The 18,941-nt window shown below is 57.8% G+C and overlaps 1 protein-coding gene across 2 annotated transcripts in view; it reads right to left on the reverse strand.

Moving 5' to 3' along the window:
- Window positions 1-15,327, reverse strand: part of FBLN1 (fibulin 1) — a 79,403-nt gene extending 64,076 nt beyond the window's left edge. Inside the window, exon 1 of one of the 2 annotated variants that reach the window (XM_045083700.1) lies at window positions 15,142-15,324. In XM_045083700.1, coding sequence (XP_044939635.1) covers window positions 15,142-15,217 — 76 coding nt within the window. In that variant the 5' untranslated portion in view covers window positions 15,218-15,324. Of the gene's footprint in view, window positions 1-15,141 lie in introns of both variants that reach the window. The other variant, XM_045083701.1, reaches the window with a different exon arrangement.
- Between the last annotated feature and the right edge of the window lie 3,614 nt (window positions 15,328-18,941).

Below are 18,941 nucleotides of genomic sequence, written 5' to 3' on the forward strand. Positions count from 1 at the left end.
GCCTGTCTCCTGTCATTACGCCCTCGGCACAAGGCTGGCCGGTAGCCGCTCCAGAGCTGAGCAGAAAGAGCCTGAGCTCCGGGCTCACAGCTCTAATCCTGGCCCCGGCTCCTTATGCTCCCTGACCCGGGGCAGGCTGCCTCACCTCTCTGGGCCACAGCTTCCCCGATGGTAAAATGGGGCTTGGAGGACCTTCGCAGAGTGGCTGAGCAGGTAGATATAGCTTCTGAAGTTCTTGTTTAAGATTTTATTTATTTGTTTGAGAGAATAAGAGAGAGAGAGCATGAGGGGGGGGGGTCGGAGGGAGAAGCCGACTCTCGCTGAGCTGGACCCCAATGCAGGACGCAGTCCGGGGTCTCCAGGATCATGAGATGCGCCGAAGGCAGTCGCCCAACCAGATGAGCCCCCGAGGGAGGTGGCTTCAAGTTCTGAGCACACAGGGAGCTCCCGGTAAACAGTACTTGATTATGTGTTAAAGGAACAAAGGGGCTTTGCATGCCATGCGTGCCCTGTGAGAAATGGGGAATCATGGCCCTGGGCAATGCTGTGCAGAAGCCCCCCAGGGATGAGCAGCACCCCCAAAGCCTCCCTTCATCCCTGAGAAAGACAAGCATGGGGAAGCTCAGGCTCCCACGGCCCGCTCAGTGGGGTGAGCACTCTGTGCCCTGAGCTGTGGAAACATCTGGAAAGGATTCTCACTGGGGAACCTGAGCCCTCTGAACCTTGTTCTCAGCAGGACAATAGCCTGGTAAGTCCTTTGCTCTGTCCAGAAATTCTGGAATGTCCCTGGAATGCTCCAAGCAGCCACAGAGCTGGAACTCGTGCAACGCAGAGGCCTCTGGGGGCGGGGCCGGGTGGGACCCGCACGCAGCCGCCTGGGAGCCACAGGAAGTCCCCGCACGGCCCATCAGATGGGCGATGGAGAGCCCCCCTGGGGACCACGGCCGGGCCGGATGGTGACGAGGCCGATGTGGGGGGAACAGACCGGGGCATCACTGTCCTCACTGGAATAAGCGTTCCTGACACACGGTGAACCTCTTCCACTCACCATCTCTCTCTCCCTCCACCTCCACCCTCCTGTTGACATCACCAAGCAGGGCGCATGCGTCACACTGTCGAGTAGAAGAGGCGTCTTTTCCGACCCCTTCCCCCTCTCTTGGCCCCTTGGCCACTTCCTGTATTCTATGCTCAAGGGAGGAACAGCTCTGGGGGGAACATCTCTCCACACACTGTCATTCCAAAAGCCCCACGTGTCTGCTTCGGCCGGGTCAGCCGGAGCAGAGGGGCTGGATCACAGGCCAAACCTTCTCGAGACCCCCAGACACAGAGCGGCAGCCGTCCCAGAGGCTGCCCGGCTCACACGGCGCTGCCCACCCCGCCGCAGGAGCACGGCGGCCGGGGACGGGTTTAGAGCCAGCACCTGTGGCCGACGGGCGGCCTGCTGGAGCTGGGCTGTCGGGCCGAAGCTCATGGGCTTCTGGTCAAGGCGGAGGCACAGACGGGGGGATGAGCGGAGAGTCCCAGCTGCCAGTCGGAGGGACCGAGGGAGAACGCCGGCCCCTGTGTCCCCGTGTTCCTCCGGAGAGCGGCAGGGCGCAGGGGAGCGCGGCATCGGTTGGTCAGGCAGACCTGGGCTTGAACCTCTGGCCCCCTGGTCCGCAACTCACCATCCCAGGGTAAGTTCCTGAAGCGTCTGCGCCTCGGATCTGGGTCCCAGTCTAGGAAACAGGGCTTGGCCCGAACCAGAGGGTTCTTGTGGCCGTCTGGTGCCCAGAAGGCAGCCGGGGGTCCTCCTACTCCCCTTCCCGCTCCATCCCCACTCGCCACCGTCCTGCAACCCAATGCCTTAAGTATCTTGCCGCCAAGCTGTCACATCAGTGGCTGCACGTCTGGAACCTGGACTTCGAATGTAATTATGAAGGGAAGCAGCCAAATGGCGTGAAGTCGCCACACGGTGATGTGAACATAAATGCTAGGGTGTCCTCTATCCCACCGGGACCGTGCCTTGCCCTCCCGAAACCAGTGGGCGGCCGGCTCTGCGCAGCTGTCACTCAAAGTCCCTGACGCTTTCCTGCCAACCTATCATCCCACTGCTCCTTGGCCTGGGCTCCGGGCCCTCTAGGCTCCAGTCCTTCTCTGGCCAGCCCTGTCATCCGCTCACCTCCAGACACTAGCCAGTTCTGTCAGGGTACCCCGCGGCACCAGGCCTCGCCAGCATCACTGCCATCGCTCAGGCAGGGAGTGCTCCTCACTGAGGGCCCCTCCGTCCCAGGCTTACCCAGCACTTACTCGTTCTCACAAGAACCCAGAGAGGCCGGCTCATGATGTTCCCCATCACGCACATAAGAAAATTCCAGCTCAGAGAGGTTAAGTGAGGAGCCCAAGGTCACAGAGCCAGAGGGGCCAGGCATCAGGCTCGGTTCTGACAGACTCCTAGGCTGGTCTAGTCTGCCTCCTGGGGAATTCGAAACTCCTCTGGGGCAGGGATGGTATCCTTCTCCCCTCAGTGACCCTGAAGCATCCACCCATGCCACACACCATCAGGGAGGCTCAGTGCCAGCTGAACGGGACAGATCGGCGATAGGCGTCTTAACCAGAGCCTGAACAGCAAGGCTGTCCTTGGAGTGTGGGGTTTACTGCAAACATGCCTCTTCACGGGGAGGGAATGACCCTAAGGAGCAACACGTGATCGGAGCCAACCACCCTGAAAAGTAGGACTGCTTAGAATTTCCGCAGGAGCCGGGGCCATGCTGGCACCAGGATCTGAGATTCCCAAACTGCCATTTTCTTGGCCTTAGAGACAGCTGTCCCCCACCCGTCAGAGCTGCAGGGACAGGAGGGGTCTTGTGGAGAGCGGGGAACACCCTGCAGGATTCTCTGGAGTCCTGGCTCAAGATGTCAGCGGAGATGTCCTCTGTAGCAGGTCGGTCTCCAGCAGACAGGGGAGCGCCCCGTCCAAGAAAAGATCCGAGGAGCCTCCCGTCCAAGAAAAGATCTGGTACTAACTTGTGTTCTGAAACAGAAAAAGCCTCCAGCCACTTCCCAAGTGTTTCCTTTCCATGGGGCGGGACCAGGCTGTCAAGGCCACTCCCAGCCCTGGACACAGCTCTTCCAAGACCCTTGCCAATTCGAGAGGGACAGAGAGCCGTCTTTGCTGTTTTCACACTTGTCCCCATCGGAGTGAACAAGCTTTACTCTGGTGACAAATACCACATTAAGTCAGAAAGGAGGCACGGTGACCCAGGGAAAGAGGGCTAGATAGGGACCCCCAGGCCAGTGCCCCCACCGTGTCCCTGGTGCTGACCCAGGGAGAGGGGCTCGCTACAAACGTTTGCTGTAACCTGGACAGAGAGAATGAAAACCACTGCCTACAGTGTTCAGAGGCAGGAGACCCCAACGGGCTGCTCTACAAAAACCAGCACGACTGTCTGGACTATTCTTCACCACCCCCCATTCCCGTAGAATAACGGCTATGCATGCGCCCTTGGGTTAAATTAAGTTAAATTAACTTGAACTTCCCCACAATGGTTTAAAAGCTGAGCATGTAATAGTGAACTAAATGCTTCACTTAAAATGTTTGTTGTTGGGACGCCTGGGTGTCTCAGTCAGTCACATGTCTGCCCTGGTCTCAGGTCATGATCCCGAGCTCCTGGGATCGAGCCCCATGTCAGGCTCCGTACTCAGCAAGGAGTCTGCCTCTCCCTCTCTCAAATAAATAAATAAAATCTTTTTTAAAAAAATGTTGTTGTTGAAGACGTCATGCTCAGTGAAATAAGCCAGTCCCCAAAGGATCAACCCTGTGTGATTTCACTTACGAGGTTCCTAGAGGAGCCACAGCCAGAGGCGGAAAGTAGACGGTGGGCACCGGGGGCTGCAAGAGGGGGACATGGGGCTGTTTCCTGGGCACTGAGCTTCAGTTTCGGGAGATGAAAACATTCTAGAGATGGACAGGGCTGGTGGCTGCACAGCCATGGCAACGTATGTAATGCCCCTGAACATTGCACTTAAAAATGGTTAAAATGGCTAATTTTGTTATGCGTATTTTACCAAAATAAAGAAAATACATTTTAAAAAATCGAGTGTTTACAGGACACCTGGGTGGCTCGGCCATTAAGCGTCTGCCTTCAGCTCAGGTTATGATCCGGGGTCCTGGGATGGAGTCCCGCGCCGGACTCCCTGCTCAGTAGGAAGCCTGCCTCTCCCTCCGCCATTCCCCTGCCCTGGGTTCCCTCTCTGTGTCTCCCTCTCCATCAAATAAATAGATACTTTAAATAAGTAAAATAAATTTAAATAAATAAAGCTGAGTGCTCGCCTGCTGTCTCGCACCGCCCTTCGTTCAGAAAGGACCTCGATGTTCTGCTGATGCCCTCACCCGCTGTTCTCAATCATCGTTGTTCTAATGTGCATATGTGCAGTGCAGACCGCAGGGAGGGCTGACTTGGTAAACGGCTTCGGGGCGCCCCCCGGGGCAGTCTGGTGGTGACCCTAGCGGTTACATAAGCAAACTAGGTGACCTCAAACGGGAACAGGTAAAATGTGAAGGAACGAGGTAAATAGAGGGCGGCGGCCACTCCCAGGCCCAAGGAAGAGCCCAGGGCAGGCTCTCAGGAGGTGGCCAGGAGGCCGTGCTTCTGGAACCGCTTCCCCAGCCGCACACAGTAAGAATTCAGCATTGTTGGTGGGAGGGAAAGCACGAGGAGGATCCCAGGCCATGGCTCCTCGAAGACACAGGACATACAGCTGGGCCAGGGGTGGGGAGCAAGAAGACAGGGTGACACCTCCTCCTGGAAACCACCTCTCACTAGTACCACCAAGGATTTCACCATGATTGATAGATCAACCCGGCACTGGCACTCCCACTGGCCAGCAGCCCTTCTGGCAGGACATCAATTCGCAGAACTCCCACACAGAGGCCCCAGCACATCTGCACGGCCTTCGGCAACCTGGAGCCAATGAGGCCAGCACCGCTTCCACCCCTCACTCCCGGAAGCGATGCCAGTATCGATGACACTACGTCAGGGGACCCCCCGCCGCTGGATGCCCACCCATGCCCACTGTGGGGATGTAGGTGCCCTTAAGAGAGAAGTGGTCTGCAGTCTTCTCTCTCAGATCACCTCCCTCCTTTCTGACCAAGAAGCTTTGATCGGGCACAGTTTTCATCTCCAGTTCCCGTAATCTGACTGTGAATTGGATCCACAAAGCATTACACTAAATATAAACGAAAAATAAACTCTCTTTCAGACCTCTTTAGCCTTTGACACGACCTTCCATGGAGGACAATGGACATGTGGGTTAAAACCACCCAGACCGAGACCCGCCACCTCCTCACTGAGCCTCCTTCTCTCCATCTGTCAAATGGGGTAGTAACTAGGGAGAGCTGGGAAGATCGATGTGATAATTCAGGCAAAATGCTTAAATCGGTGCCTGACTGCAGAAAGACTCTTCAAAATGGAATCGTCACGGAAGTTGCTGCACCACCGTGGGGAGGGGAATCACACAGGCCCCCAGATGACCCATCGCCACAGGCCTGACACCCCACCACCTCCCTCCGGGAAAGAGAGACCCTGCCCTAAGTCACTGGTGAGCAGGTGGACAGAGACAGCCTGGTTCACGGGCATTGGATGCCATATGTCACCCCAGACAGCAGCTGAAACGAAATTTCTTCCAGGTGAGTTCTGCGTTTGTAAAGACTACAGTATAGACTGTGAGTCGTGGTAGTTCTGATCCATGCAAAAGGCATGCCACGTGTTTGGCACCACGCCAAGGCTCACGGTCTAGAGCAGCACCCATTCTCATCAAGTGGTAAAGATGTAGGCACATGTTCTTTCCAGCACTATAGATGCCAGCTGGCAGTCAGAGGGTCTCTGCACTGCTCCCCAGGTGGAAGTTTCCAGAATATTAGCCTGGCACCTATCATCCTCCCAAGGGCTCTGGGCAATGCCTTAATGGCCCATGAGCAGGTAAGCAATAAGCCAAGTTGCACAGTGTACTGTGTTGTGGTGGGGTAGGCCCAGGGCTGGAGCTCCAGAGGCCCTGGTCTGCTTACAGCTCTACCATTGAGGGTCCTTCCATCTGGAGCAAGGCCAGGACTCAGTCTCCTCACCTGTAAAGTGGGTGGAGAAGTTGGCCTGGAGTTCAGCAACGGCTTGCCAAACCCCACCGTGTATATGGACAATGTTCTGACAAAATTCCTGCTGGATTGCAAGGAAATGAGTGAGAAAGGAAATGGCCAGGGGAGGTTCCCCACAAGTCAGCCTGACCCCGCTTAAAAGGCTGTCTCTCCTTCTGAGACCTGCCCTTCCAAACGGCCCGCGTGTATAGGAAACGGTGAGAAAGGAGTTGGGGAGTGGTCGGATCTCTGCTCTCTATTTTAATATTCTCATGTGGCAAAATAAAAAATAGACGAGTTCTGGGCATAAACAAGAAGGGAGGGGAAGGTGTGTCCTCAGAACTAGCCAACAAGTCAATCTTCTTGGTTTTCTCGGCCAAGCTCAAAGCAGCAGAGGGCCTCGGGTGTTTCAGAATGTGAACGGGGTCCTAGTGTGTCCCGTGGGTCCCCTGAACTTGACACCCTGCAAAGTTTGTGCCTCATCGGCTCCAGAGCAACTGGCTAAAGCTATGGTGAGAGTTGGAGGGGGCCCCTGGAGTGTCCAGGGCCCACATCCCCGGGAAGCCTGAAATGCAATGAGACACCCACAGGAAATCGGGACCAAATAGAACCCTGCGAGATTCAGCCCACCCCTGCCAGGACCCTCCCCTCCTGAAGCTGGGGAGCCAGCAGGAGTCCAGCCCAGGCCGCAGCCCTCGCCCTATGGCGCTCATGCTGTCCTAAGTCCCCTGTATATTCAAAAAGCCCCTCTATGGCCAGCTCAGTTAGTAGAGCACGCAATTCTTGATCTTGTGGTTGTGAGTTCGAGCTCTTGGTTGGGTGTAGAGATTATGTAAAAATAAAATCAGTTTTTTAAAAAGGTTCCTGTTACAACACTTGCATGTGCAGGTTCTATCTAGGGGCAAGGGATCCAGAGGTGAAAAGATAGGACCCTGTCCCCAAGGGGACAGCCCAGGGAGACACCAGGTCATCGTCACTGGGGTCTGGTGCACAGTACCCCCACATCCCTCGCAGGTCTAGGATAAGGACAGAGCCATCTCCCCCTTCAGGGGCAGCTGACCTCCCAAGGAGAAAGCAGGGTGTGCTGGAGTCTCCCCTCATGGTTTCACACAGACCCATAGGCGCTTCAATGCTCACACACCAGCACCTGTCACGAGACAGGGGTCTAGCGCAGGGAACCAGCAGGCAGGAGGCCACAAGAATGAAGGGCCAGAAGGCAGATCTCGGAAGGAGACAAGCGCCTCCCAGATTGCTCCCTCCTGGCAGTGACCTCCTGTGACCAAGGCCAGTGGACACGGGGGACGGCCTTACCTCCTGACGTCTCTACATCACCCCACCCTGCGGGACCCATCTCTCACGGTCTCCCTTTGAACTCAAGGCCACCTGTCATGCGTCCGCTGCACCTGGCCTGTGGAAGCTGCAGCTGGGTGGTCCTGGGTCCACACCCTTCCTGGGACTGGCTCATTCACACCCACATCAATTCAAAAATCCTTTCCTCCGGAAGTCTTCCCTAACCACTCAACACACGCCCACGCGCACGCGCGCACACACGTTCTCTGTGCACCCTGAACTTCCCGGCACCAAGCACAAATAATTAACTGCATGTGTACTTAGCACCCCGGGGGCCGGGACGAGCTCTGCACCCTGGCCTAGGCCAGCCTCAGAGCAGGCACTCGATAAATTCCTGGGAAAGAGCCAGTGGACAAATGATCTTATGGGATCCTCACGACTCCAGGAAACAGGGGATCGGGGAGAGTTAAGCAAGCTGCCCCAGGGCGCAGAGCAAACACAGAGGTAGCCTTGGAGCCTGGCTCGGACTCAAAGCTCACCTATACCCCCGCCACATGCCGGAGGACACTGGCTTCCTCCCGAAGCCGGACGTAGCAAAACCAAGACTTTTCGGTCAGAAAGATAAATGAGGCGGGGTAGTGTCCTGCAGAAGAGCACGATCTGAGGGGCGCCCGGGTGGCTCTGTTGGGTGGGCGTCTGCCTTCAACTCAGGTCACGATCCCAGGGTCCTGGGAATGAGCCCCATGTCAGGCTTCTTGCTTGGCGGGAGAGAGCCTGCTTCTCCCTCGCCCTCTGCCCTCACTCCTGCTTGTGCTCTCTCTCTCACATAAATAAATAAGATCTTTAAAAAAAAAAAAAGGAAAAGAAAAGAAAAAGAACACAGTTGAAGAGTCATGCTTCCAGGTTCCCGGCCCGGGGGAGCCGCTCAGCTGCTGTGCGCCCACAGGCACATTACTTGGCCTCTCTGAGCCTTGGTGTCTTCACTCCCTCCTTTGTGGATGTGGGGATGATAACGGGCGTGGGGCGCAGAGAGAAGCCTTATGTCAAAATCAGGAGCACACGGAGCACACGCAGGCAGCAAAACTTATAGCACATTTGACTCCAGCAGGTGACATGATCCAAAAGGAAAAGCAGGTTCAAGAAGGATAGCAGCTCACCCCATTAGCAAACAGACCACCAACCACAACCACACGGGCCCCCCCATCTCAAAACCAGTCCTGGCAACGCCCCAGGGGTTCTGAGAAGCCCCCGAGCAGGCCCGTTATCTCAGAGCTTCTCCCCCCTCAAAGTACCTGGGAGGGCTCAATCCCCCGGCCCCTCCGGCCCCCTCGCCATCTCCCCTGCCCGTTTCTGCAGCTTCATCCTATGGGCTGAGACGGCCGTATTTCTGTCCGCAGCCTGATGGTGCCTCCAAGCCCAGACTCCACCGATGCCTAGCAGGACGCTTACAGGGTCCACTAGGAACCTGGACTCTTCTACCACCCCCCGGGGCCCCACTCCATTCAGCCTTGTCTGGCTCGGTTATTAGCAATCACCCTCCACCCAGCTGCTCGCCCACAACAGTGGGGTCAGCCTGAATTATTCCTTCTCCCTCGCCCTCTATCCCCCATCCCAGGGCAAGTCCCGGCCACTCAGGTTCCCAGACGCCCTAGATCTATCCACTTCCCAGCGGCCGCCGACTACCACTCGGCCCTGGACCCCGCAGAAACCTCCACGCCGGCTCACTCTGCCTACTCTTACCACCCCATCGGCCCTTCACCATGCAGCAGTGCAGAGTGACTTCTAGAAACCTGAGTCAGATAACGTCATTCCTCTGCTTAAAATCCTCCAGCGGCTTCCCAGGACGCTCGGGGTGAAACCCACAAGTCTGCACCCTAATTTTGAAGGCCTCCCATCCTCAGCAGCTCCCCCCCCCCCCAGAGGCACACACTCTGCTCCTTCCCTCCAACACACCCACTCCCACCCGGCGCCTGGAGCCAGCTGCTCCTTTTGTCCCAAAGCTCTTCTCCGGGCTTTTCCACAGACGGCTCCTCACAACTCACACCTCAGCTGGGCATCACTCTCCTCCGCCCCCTTGAGAGGCGCCCCTGTCTACTGTCCCCGTCACGGCATCGCGGCGCCGATTCCTGCCGATACACCCTAGCGAGGGCGTCTGTGTGTGCAGCGGCTTGAACGGTAGCCCTTGAAAAGATATGTCCACGTCCTGCCCCCAGAGTGTGGCCTTAGGTGGACTAAGGGTCTTTCCAGTTGGAATTAAGGGTCGATCTCAAGATGAGCTCCTCCTGGGTCACCTGGGGGAGCCCCGAATCCCAGAAGAAGTGTCCTTAGAAGAGACACAAGAGGAAGAGAAAGCTACGTGGGGACAGAGACAGCCACGAGCCCAGGAGCGGGGGAGCGAGGACAGACCCTGCCCCAGAGCAAAGCCCCACACGACACCGTGACATTGTGGCCCCCGGGACGGTGAGAGGCTAGACCTGTTGTATTAAGCCGCTCGGTTTGCAGTCATTTGATCTGGGGCCACAGGAGACCCACGTGGCGCACGAGCTCCACAGGGCCCTATCCTTGTCTGTGCTGGGTCCTGGGGTCTCGTGCTCGCGGGGTACACAGGTGACGCGCTGACAGATGACAGCAGCATGATGAACAGCTCCTCGGGGGCCGGGCCAGGCTCGAAAGGGAGGCACAGGAAACATTTGCTAATAACACCCGAGAGACAGCTGGCAAATGACACCGCGGATCACATACTTCCTCCTTCTGGGCCTCAGTTCACCCACCTATACCAGGAGTGGACCGGCTGATCTGTGGCTTCCATGTCCCAATAGACAAACCATTTCTTCCCAAATTCACCTCAAGTGCCCATCATAAAACCTGTCCGGGGACCCATCGGACCCGAAGGCTGGTTCTTTGGTTCTTACATCCTTGCTACCATCTGGGAGGTGTAGGGACTCCAGAGGGCCAGACCCTCCCCACCCTCCGGTGTGGTGTCCCCTCTGAGTGGCTGGAAGCCAGCAATGCAGGACGCATCACAGACCCTCCACGTGGAGAAAAGAAAGCTCTGGGTCCTGGCCGTCAGGAGCAGTAACCAGGGCCCTTGGCAGTCGGGACCCCCAGGAAGTCGGCAACAGGATGGCAGGAACCCAGTGTCCCCACTCCCAGAGCTGGCCATGTCAGCCCAGCCCTCTGGCAGGATCACTTGGCAAGGCCAGGGGCACATCAAGCGGGAACAGGACCTGAATGATTTCCAGGGCCGTCTTCTCCAGATGCCGGGCCCGCCCTGTTGTGTCTGGAACCCAGGACCCGCCAAGAACATTTTCCTTTATGAAGGTGCCAGGAAAGGGGCGACTTTCTACCTTGTGGACAGTTCTAGACCTCACCCAGTGTCCTGTGGCCAGAGGCATCCGTTCCTGTGCGCACGGCCTCCCCCCTGCGCAGCCAATGTCGGTTCCTCGGGAGAAGGGGAGGGGTCCTGAGCCCCACCCCCAGAAGACAGCAAGGAGACCCTGACTTGGGCCACACCCAGGGGAGAGGCAGGACTGAGAGCAGACAGCCCTCCACCACCACAGCCCCTGCCTCCGAAGGACGGGACAGGCTTGTCCTCTGATCTGAAAACAAGACCGGTGTCTTCACCTTGGGGAATCCCACCAAGCCAGCCACGAGCCCCTCATGGCTTCTGTGGTCCCCCATGGATGGAAAACACCTGATCCTCCTCAGGACCCCCTGCACATGCAGCATTTGTCTACGGGGGTTTCAGTGCTGCCCAAATGGTTTTTATTTCCCCTCATTGGGCTTAAGGCAAGAGAACCAAATGGTCAGGAATCTGGGGTCCCCTGTCCTGGCCCTCGACGGACCACTGTGTTTCCTAGACAAGTTACTTAACTGCTCTGGGCCTTCGTTTAGACGTCTGTACAATGAAAATAACAGGACAGTACCTTCGTCATAGGATTGTTGAGAGAGTTAAATTAATAACTACATACAAAATATGTCAATTTTAAAATTTCCTAGAGCAGAGTGTGTTCTCACTCCGTACTTAAGGAGAAGCAGGGAGAGGACAGGATTGGTCACATCTGGAGCCGGAACCAGTCTCCTCTCCTCCTTCGAGTGCCGGCCCCCACCTGCTGATAACACGCAGGCAGCTGGAGCAACCCACTCCTGACTCCCTCCTGACTTGGAGCCTGGTGAGGACCAGCCTGAGGCCAAGGGAGGAAGCCCCAGTGGGGGAAGAGCTCCGGTCGGCAGCACCCCGCCTCTGTCCTGCCCTGTCTCCTGTGACTTCAACTCCGCCAGCCTCTCTGCACACCCCCTCCTCAACGAGCTCCCTCCAGGCCGAAGGGTCTCTGATCCCAGGGAAGCTGACCGAATGGGTGTCCCCATTTGGTTAGGCAGCCACATGTGAGGTCGTTACCAGGACACTGGGACCCTGCAAAATCTTTTATGAATCAAATTGTTATAATGTGATGTTTTGCAAAGGAGAGTCTTATATTGGATAAAGCGCCCCGGCAGGGGACTGTGCGAGCCAGCGCCCATGTTTGTCAGTCTTTATCCGCAAGGCTGTCCAGACCGCACCCACTGCTCAGAGCCCTGCCTTCGACAGAGCAGGAGGCAAGAGGACAACGCATCCATGTCCTCTCGGGCCTTCGGCGCTCTTGCCTGTGCTGCTTCCTCTGTCTGGAGCCCCGTCCTCCCCAGAGACCCAGCCGGTGCCTGCCAGGTTGCAGGCTGTCTCCTTGGTCCTTGGGGAGGTCGTCCCTGACTCTTCCCCTACGGGGCTGCTTTGGAATGGCCTGTCCACTCCTCTGCCTCTCCTGGGGGATGGGGAGCCCCACAGGCACAAAGGCCAGGCCTCACCTCTCCCTTGCCACACCCCCATGATCTAGAACAGCGTCTGGCCCAGAGCACATACTTAGTGAGTGGAGGTCTGAGGAGGCCAGCAGAAGCCCCTTCTGTGTGACCTTTCCCAACACGGCTTTGGTTCTCGACCGCTGCCAGTTCTGAGGCGCTCCTGGGGAGCTGGGAGGACTTTCAGAGCACTCATGGGGAAGAGGACTCTGTCTTACCCTAGGGAGGGGGTCACACAAATAATAGGTCACACTAATCCAGCCACCGTGGCAGGCGCGGTGCCATGGCCTCCCCCACGCCCCCCGACCGCCAGGCACGTTAAGGAGTCAGTTTCTGCTATCTTCGTTTTACAAATGAGAAAACCACCAACCCATCCTGTGGGCTTTTCTAGGCGGATACAGGCAAAGTTGTTTCCTGTCCTACAGAAGCTCGTGGCAGCCAGCTGGGAGCCCCAGATGACTGAGCCCTGCTGGCCCTTCTCTCCCACCCCGACATGCCACAGTCCAGCAGGGGCGGCAGAGGGGGCCCTGAGCCGGGGGGCGGGGAGCCCCTCAGGCAGAGTCAGGAGAAGGGGTCACTTAGAGTCGTGGGTCCCACAGGAGGGGCCGTGGCACTGTCCCCCACCCGGGGGCACCCTGAGTCTCATCTTCCTGCGTCTAGCCCTCCAACAGGCACCACCAGCCCCTCCCCCCCGGCTTAGCCTGGGGGGCCCTCAGGCCCCCCCCACCAGCCTGGGGAAGTTCCAGCAGCAGGGTGCGGGCCACGTGCTTCCAAGCCAAGCCGTCTCCTCTCCCGTCTTTGTTCTCCTCCCAGAGACTTGCTCTGTAATCAGTCAGCAGCGCTGCCCGCTGGAGCTAGAGGCCAAGGACGTCCTGGAGAAAGCAGTCGGCCTTCCTCACTGCTTCCCACCCCACTCTCGGTAAAGCTCAACAGGACAGACATGGGACAGACAGGGTCTCGACTCTGTCCCCTAGCATGGAAGGTCAGCGCCTCCCATACCGTTATGACTAGGCAAAGCGAGCGGCCACAGATTAGCAACGGGGCCCGCGGCGGGACGGCCTTTCCCAGCATCACTTCTAAATTCCCTGCCCTGGTGTCCTGCCCCACACCCCCCACTCCCAGCTCTCTGGAGGGTGGGCCCAGGTCACCCCAGGGAAGCCGCAGACGCAAACCAGGGAGCTCCAGCTCCCTCCCCCCAGACCACACCACAGTGCTGAAACTCAAAAGAGGGACCATCCCGAAAGGAAGGGAAGGCCATGCCAACAGGGTACACGATGAACAGATCTCCTTTATCACATATGCTTGAAGTTAGGGCCTCCTGTATACAGACGAGGTGCGCCCCTCCAGCCTGCCCAGTCCCCATGTCCCTTCAGAGTCAGACACGACCAGGCTGCAGGGGAACCCTCTCACACCCCAGGCAGAAGAGCACAGTGGAAAGGAGCAGGCCGAGCTCGCCTATGCCCTCTCTCTGGGCCTGCCTCAGTTACCACATCTGTAAAATACACAGGGAGCCCCTGGGGCCCTTTGTAGTTCCTACAAGAGTCTTGTGTGGCCTCCAGTCAGAGCCCCCCCACACCCCAGGGTTTTCAGTCCAACCACCAGTCACCTTCCCATGAATGCCCTTCGACCCTCTGCCTCCCAGCTCCTGCCCAAGCACCATCCTTCCAACAAGTCTCCAAAGAGCCCCGGCGGGACCAGGATGGCTCTCGCTGCCAACCCCCTGGGCCCTTGTGCCTCCCACGCCATCTCCCCCACAAAGTGCCCCGGCAGGCACCCAGGACAGAGCCAGAGCTCCAGGATCTGCTGCAGCCAGTGAGCAAGCCCAGAAGCACCCGCAGAGCTCTGCCCTCTGCCCCCAATCTCTCCTGACGACCTTCTGACCAGGGAGGAGGGTGGTCACCTGGGAGTTGAAAAGAAACTAAGCTCAACCAGAGATTAAGCATCTAGGATTCTGAGGGTGGTCAACGGCTCTTCCAGGCCTGGCCCCAGGAAGAACAAAGCCTTGGGCTGGCAGGCCTAATGACTGATGAGTCACGGGTCAGCGGAGAGGTCAGAGGCCACCACTGGTGCTCTAATCTGCAGGGCCTAAGGGTTTTCCTGTCCTATCTCCGGCCCCCAACCCAGGAGTTAGGCCTTGAGAATTAAGGGCGAAAGAAGCGCCATCCCGCTGCCTTCAGTCTTACGCTGAGCGAGTGCAGAGACTCATCCCCCCTGCCACTGGGTGGGTGGGCCTGGAAGGGGCCTGTCCCCAGCCCCAGCTGGGTGTGCAGCCTGGCTGAGCCTCTGCCTTGGGGCCCTCTAGGTCCGGGAGGGCAGACAGAGGTTTCCCCGCACAGGGCTATTTCCCTAAAAATCTGTCTCCAGACTGCTCCCTTCTTTGCTGATTTGTCCAGTCCACCCCCCCCCCCACCCCCGGAAACCCATGAGTGGCAAAGCACTGTCCCCAGTCTCAGTCTTCTCACCAACAAACTGGGTACAACAGCCCCTACCAAGGGGCGGAGGTGGGGCCAGCGGGAAGAGCCGGGCGCTCCGGACAGAGCAGGGCAGCCGGGGTTCAGTCAACCCTCCAGCCAGGCCTTCCCCGCTAGCCTCCCAGCCTTGGCCCCAGGGGGAGCGAGGGTGGGCACTAGGGGGGCTGCACGGGGCGGGGGTGGGTGGGGGTGGGCGGGGAGAGGTCAGGGAGGAGGAAATATCTTCTTTCACACAAGTGCCCCAGGTCATCGAGGCGGTCAGGACCAGAGCCAGGAGCGGGGTGAGGGGAGGGCCTGGCCGGCGCACACGACCCCGGAGCCGCGGCGGCGGCGCGGCGCCCAGACGGCCGCTACGACTACGGCTCCAGGCCTCCCGAGGCGTGCGGGGCTGAGCGGGGAGCCACCAGAGCTGGGGCCGTGGACGTGGGGCGCCCCTACCTCGGGCCGCCAGCAGCGCGAGGCCGCCGAGCAGCAGCAGCGGCAGCGGGACCCTCCTCGGCGCGGCGCTCTCCATGGGGCCGGCGGGCGGCGGGCGGCGGGCGGACAAAGGCGCGGGGCGCGGGGCGCGGCTCCTGGGCTCCACGCTCCGGCCGAGCCTCGCAGCCAACGCAGGGCCCCGGCCGCGCCGTTCAATTATCCCGCCCCGGAGGAGGGCGCGGCGGGGGCGGGGCCGGGGGCGCGCGGTGCCCTCCCTCCCGGGTCGGGCCGCCCCCTCCCCGGCCTGGGGCCCCGGGCACCCCGGCCCCGAGAGGCTCACGGGCCCGGGAGCGGGAGCGGGGACACCCAAACCTCTCCCGGGGGCGGCCGAGAAGGTGGGCGCACACGGACGGGGGGCACCCCTTCCCGCCCCCCCAGGCGCGCGTGAAACCCGATCCCTTTCCCCACCCGCGGCCCGAAGGCCGGCGGCGTCTCCAAGGCTCTCTCCGCCCGACTCCGCGGCCAAGGCGGGGGGCGGGGATCAAGGTGGCGAGGAGGTCCCCACCGGTCGGAGGCGCTTTCGGGTGGGGTGGGGGGAGACAGAGAGGTGTCCCTTCGAGGCGGGGGGGAGGGGGGACTCCCTGCAGGACGTGGCCCGCGAGCAAAGCCCCGCACCCGCTGTCAGATCGCTTCCCGCCTTGCGCCGTCCAGCACACGCGCATCCCCCCAGGCCTGCAAGTCCCAGCTGGGTCCCGGCACCGGCGCGGGCCTCAGCGCACTGCCAGTCCAGGGGGGCCGACCTCCAACCAACATCCCAGCTCCAGAGAATGTGCTGAACCGGGGACCCCGATGCGCAGAGGAAGAAAGTTTGCTTTGCCGAGAGAAAGCGGCCTTAGAGCTGGGCCTACAGAAATTACCTCTTGCTGCGGGAATAAATGGCTGAACCAGGCAGTGGTTCCTGAAGGTGAATTAGTCTGTTGGAACCATAAATACATTTGTTTTAAAGAAGAAAAAAAAAAAAAAAAAAGCGCATGCCGGCCAGTGAAGGTAGGAAGAGAGGAAACCCACAGAAACACCATTCAGGGTGGACGCCCCCATGGGCCCTCCCCCTCCCAGGTCCACAGCCAGCAGGTGTCGGGCATTAGGGTGTTGGTAGCAGCACTATTCAGAATAGTTTCTAATTAGGAACTGCCGGGCATCCCCAGCAACAGAATGGAAACATGGTGGGGCACACCCCCACCCCCCCATCCCCCCCACACCCCCACACCCCCCCACCCCACCCCCACCCTCGCATCCCGGGTGCTGCAGGATTCCCTCAATGGGAAAGACAACAGCTTAGGGGTCAGGAGAACCATGGTCCTTGGGGAGCACCAGGGAGCTTTCTGGGGGGCTGCTTGGAATCTGTTTTTCTAAAGCTGGGTACTGGTTACAAGGCTGGGTTCCCTCTGTGAAAACGTGTCCCACTGTTCAGTTACTAGTTTCCTCTTCTAAATGAAAGTTCGATTCAAGGACACCTGAGTGGCTCAGTTGTTAAGTGTCTGCTTTAAGCTCAGGTCATAAACCCAGGGCCCTGGGATCTAGCCCGGGATCGGGCTCCCTGCTCGGCGTGAAGCCTGCTTCTCCCTCTCCCACTCCCCCTGCTTGTATTCCCTCTCAAGCTGTGTCTCTCTCTGTCAAATAAATAAATAAAATCTTAAAAAAAAAAAAAAGAAAAAATTTCTATTCAAAAATAAAAAACAAAAAGACGAAAAACTCCTGTCTTCGTAGGATGTTTCCTAAGGTGGAGGTTTGTGGAGATTCTGGGAATGATCATAGAAAGGGGTCACTTGTTAATTCCTTGGCTAAAGATGCCTCCCAAAAGAGATGACTTGGGGTTGGCCCTTGGCAGATGAGCAGAGGGTACAAAGGGTTCCCTGCCCAGGGCAGCTGGAGAAGGTTTTCTGGTCCACTTCGCTGGGGTGTGGGCTGTCTGCAGGAGGCAGGGAGCTGCCGGCCCTTGGATGGGGGTGGGTGGGGAGCTCTGAGCTGGGGATGGATTGAAGACTTGTGCTTAGGTATTGTTTTTGCTTTCTTTAAGCCATGGGAGGGAAGAGGGGCCCTGGAGAGAGTTTATAGTTCAGAGTAAACGTAGTATGTGCAGTGGGTATTATGGGCCAGAGCGTTATTTTGTGACTACAATAGTCAGGGAAGGTCTTAGTGCTCCCATTTTGCAGATGAAGACACTGAGGCCCGGAGAGGCTGGCCAAATGCTCACAACTAGGCGACTGGTTGTGCTGAGATTTGAAAGCAGGCCGGCCGAGTCCCAGGCCTGGGCTCATCTGGGAGTGAATTGTATGAACGCTATACACATGGTTTCACCACTCCCCAGGACTGGACATTTAGGGCATTTAAGTTGGGGAGCGAGGGTGGGGGGAGTGTTTAACAATCGTGCTGCAGGGAAACCTGCATGTTCTAGGCTCAGCATCTAGGGTAGAAGGGGAAGCCTTAGGAGAGCCATTCTGCACCCAGAAATGGACTGATTCTCTCAGGTCTCCGCCGAGGGGCACGGCCCAGCCCGGAGTCTGTCCACCCGCGCGCCCGCACAGAGTAACATCTTTGTTTAATTTGGGTCCGCAGGCAGAAGCAACAGGCGTGTCGCTGTTTCAGTGTGTCATCCGTCATCTTCAGATGTCTCACCACGGAGTTTGAACGCGTTTCCGGGGCTTCTTCGCCATTTGTGTTTCTTTTCTTTGTGACTGCTTTCATAACGTTTGCTCGTTTATTCTGGTAATAACAAAACCGCTTATTGTAGTGAACGATCGAGAAAAGACGCGGCGTCCAACAGCAGCCTGTCTATGGTGAATAGGGTTAGAGTCAACTCTGCCTGTATGCCGTGCTCCAGGAAATAGTGCACCATTGCAGAAAAGGCTGAATAGGACGCCTAGGTAGAAATAAGATCTCTGTGAACTAATAATATGCAAAAATAACAAAAAAAATTGAATATGACTGTGTAGGTCCACCCTGCAATTACAACCCTAGAAAAGCTATATTCACGTAGCTAAAGAGCAAAAGGGAACTTGAAAGAAATGGGATATTGTGTTTACTAGTGAAAAAATTTTTTTTTTTAGGAAACAGTTGTGACTGAAAAGGAGGAATTGTACCAGAAACCTGGAATGGTCTATTCCCTATACTTAAACTTGACTGAGTTTCTGGGCAACAAAGTAAAAAAATCAGATTATGATCACTGGAATAATTGCTGTTTTCTGACCAGAGAGTGTGCAACCTTTCATCAGGAGAGACCAGCTTCTTCCAGCACAGAGTTCTTACCATTTTCCCTCTGGGTCCTTATGTAAGAGTCAAGAAACTTGCGGAGAAGCAAACTGCATGTCCCGTGTCATTTGCAGAAGATGGGACTGGTCTTCACAGAGGTTCCCCGGTGGGGGGGGGGGATTAGGGACCACGGAGGCCCCCCCACCATCTGACCCCTGGGTCTAGGGCAAGACGACACCCCCCCCCCGCCCCTGCCCACCCCCCGCCCCCGATTCTGCTCCAAGCAGGAAGCCATCTGTCATGTCCCCCTGTGACCGTCCAGCTTTCTCCCGTCTCAGAGGAGCCTGGCAGCTCACTGCTCCCCACCCCCCGTAACAAATAGCTCTCCGTTTGTTTCAAAGATCATTGTTGGCACACGTGGACTGTTTTTCTCCAAGTCAGAAAACAAATGGCTTCGGCGCTGCCCAAACTCTGGAGACAAGCCTCTTGTGGTTCTTGTATGTGCTCCCCACCCCGAAGGCAATGGCTGCCTCCCCACCCCCCCCCCCGACCCAGCCAGGCGCAACCCGGCC

The sequence above is a fragment of the Mustela putorius genome, unplaced genomic scaffold (genome assembly GCF_011764305.1).
Source record: "Mustela putorius furo isolate JIRA1106 unplaced genomic scaffold, ASM1176430v1.1 tig00000738_pilon_pilon_pilon, whole genome shotgun sequence".
Taxonomy (NCBI): domain Eukaryota; kingdom Metazoa; phylum Chordata; class Mammalia; order Carnivora; family Mustelidae; genus Mustela; species Mustela putorius.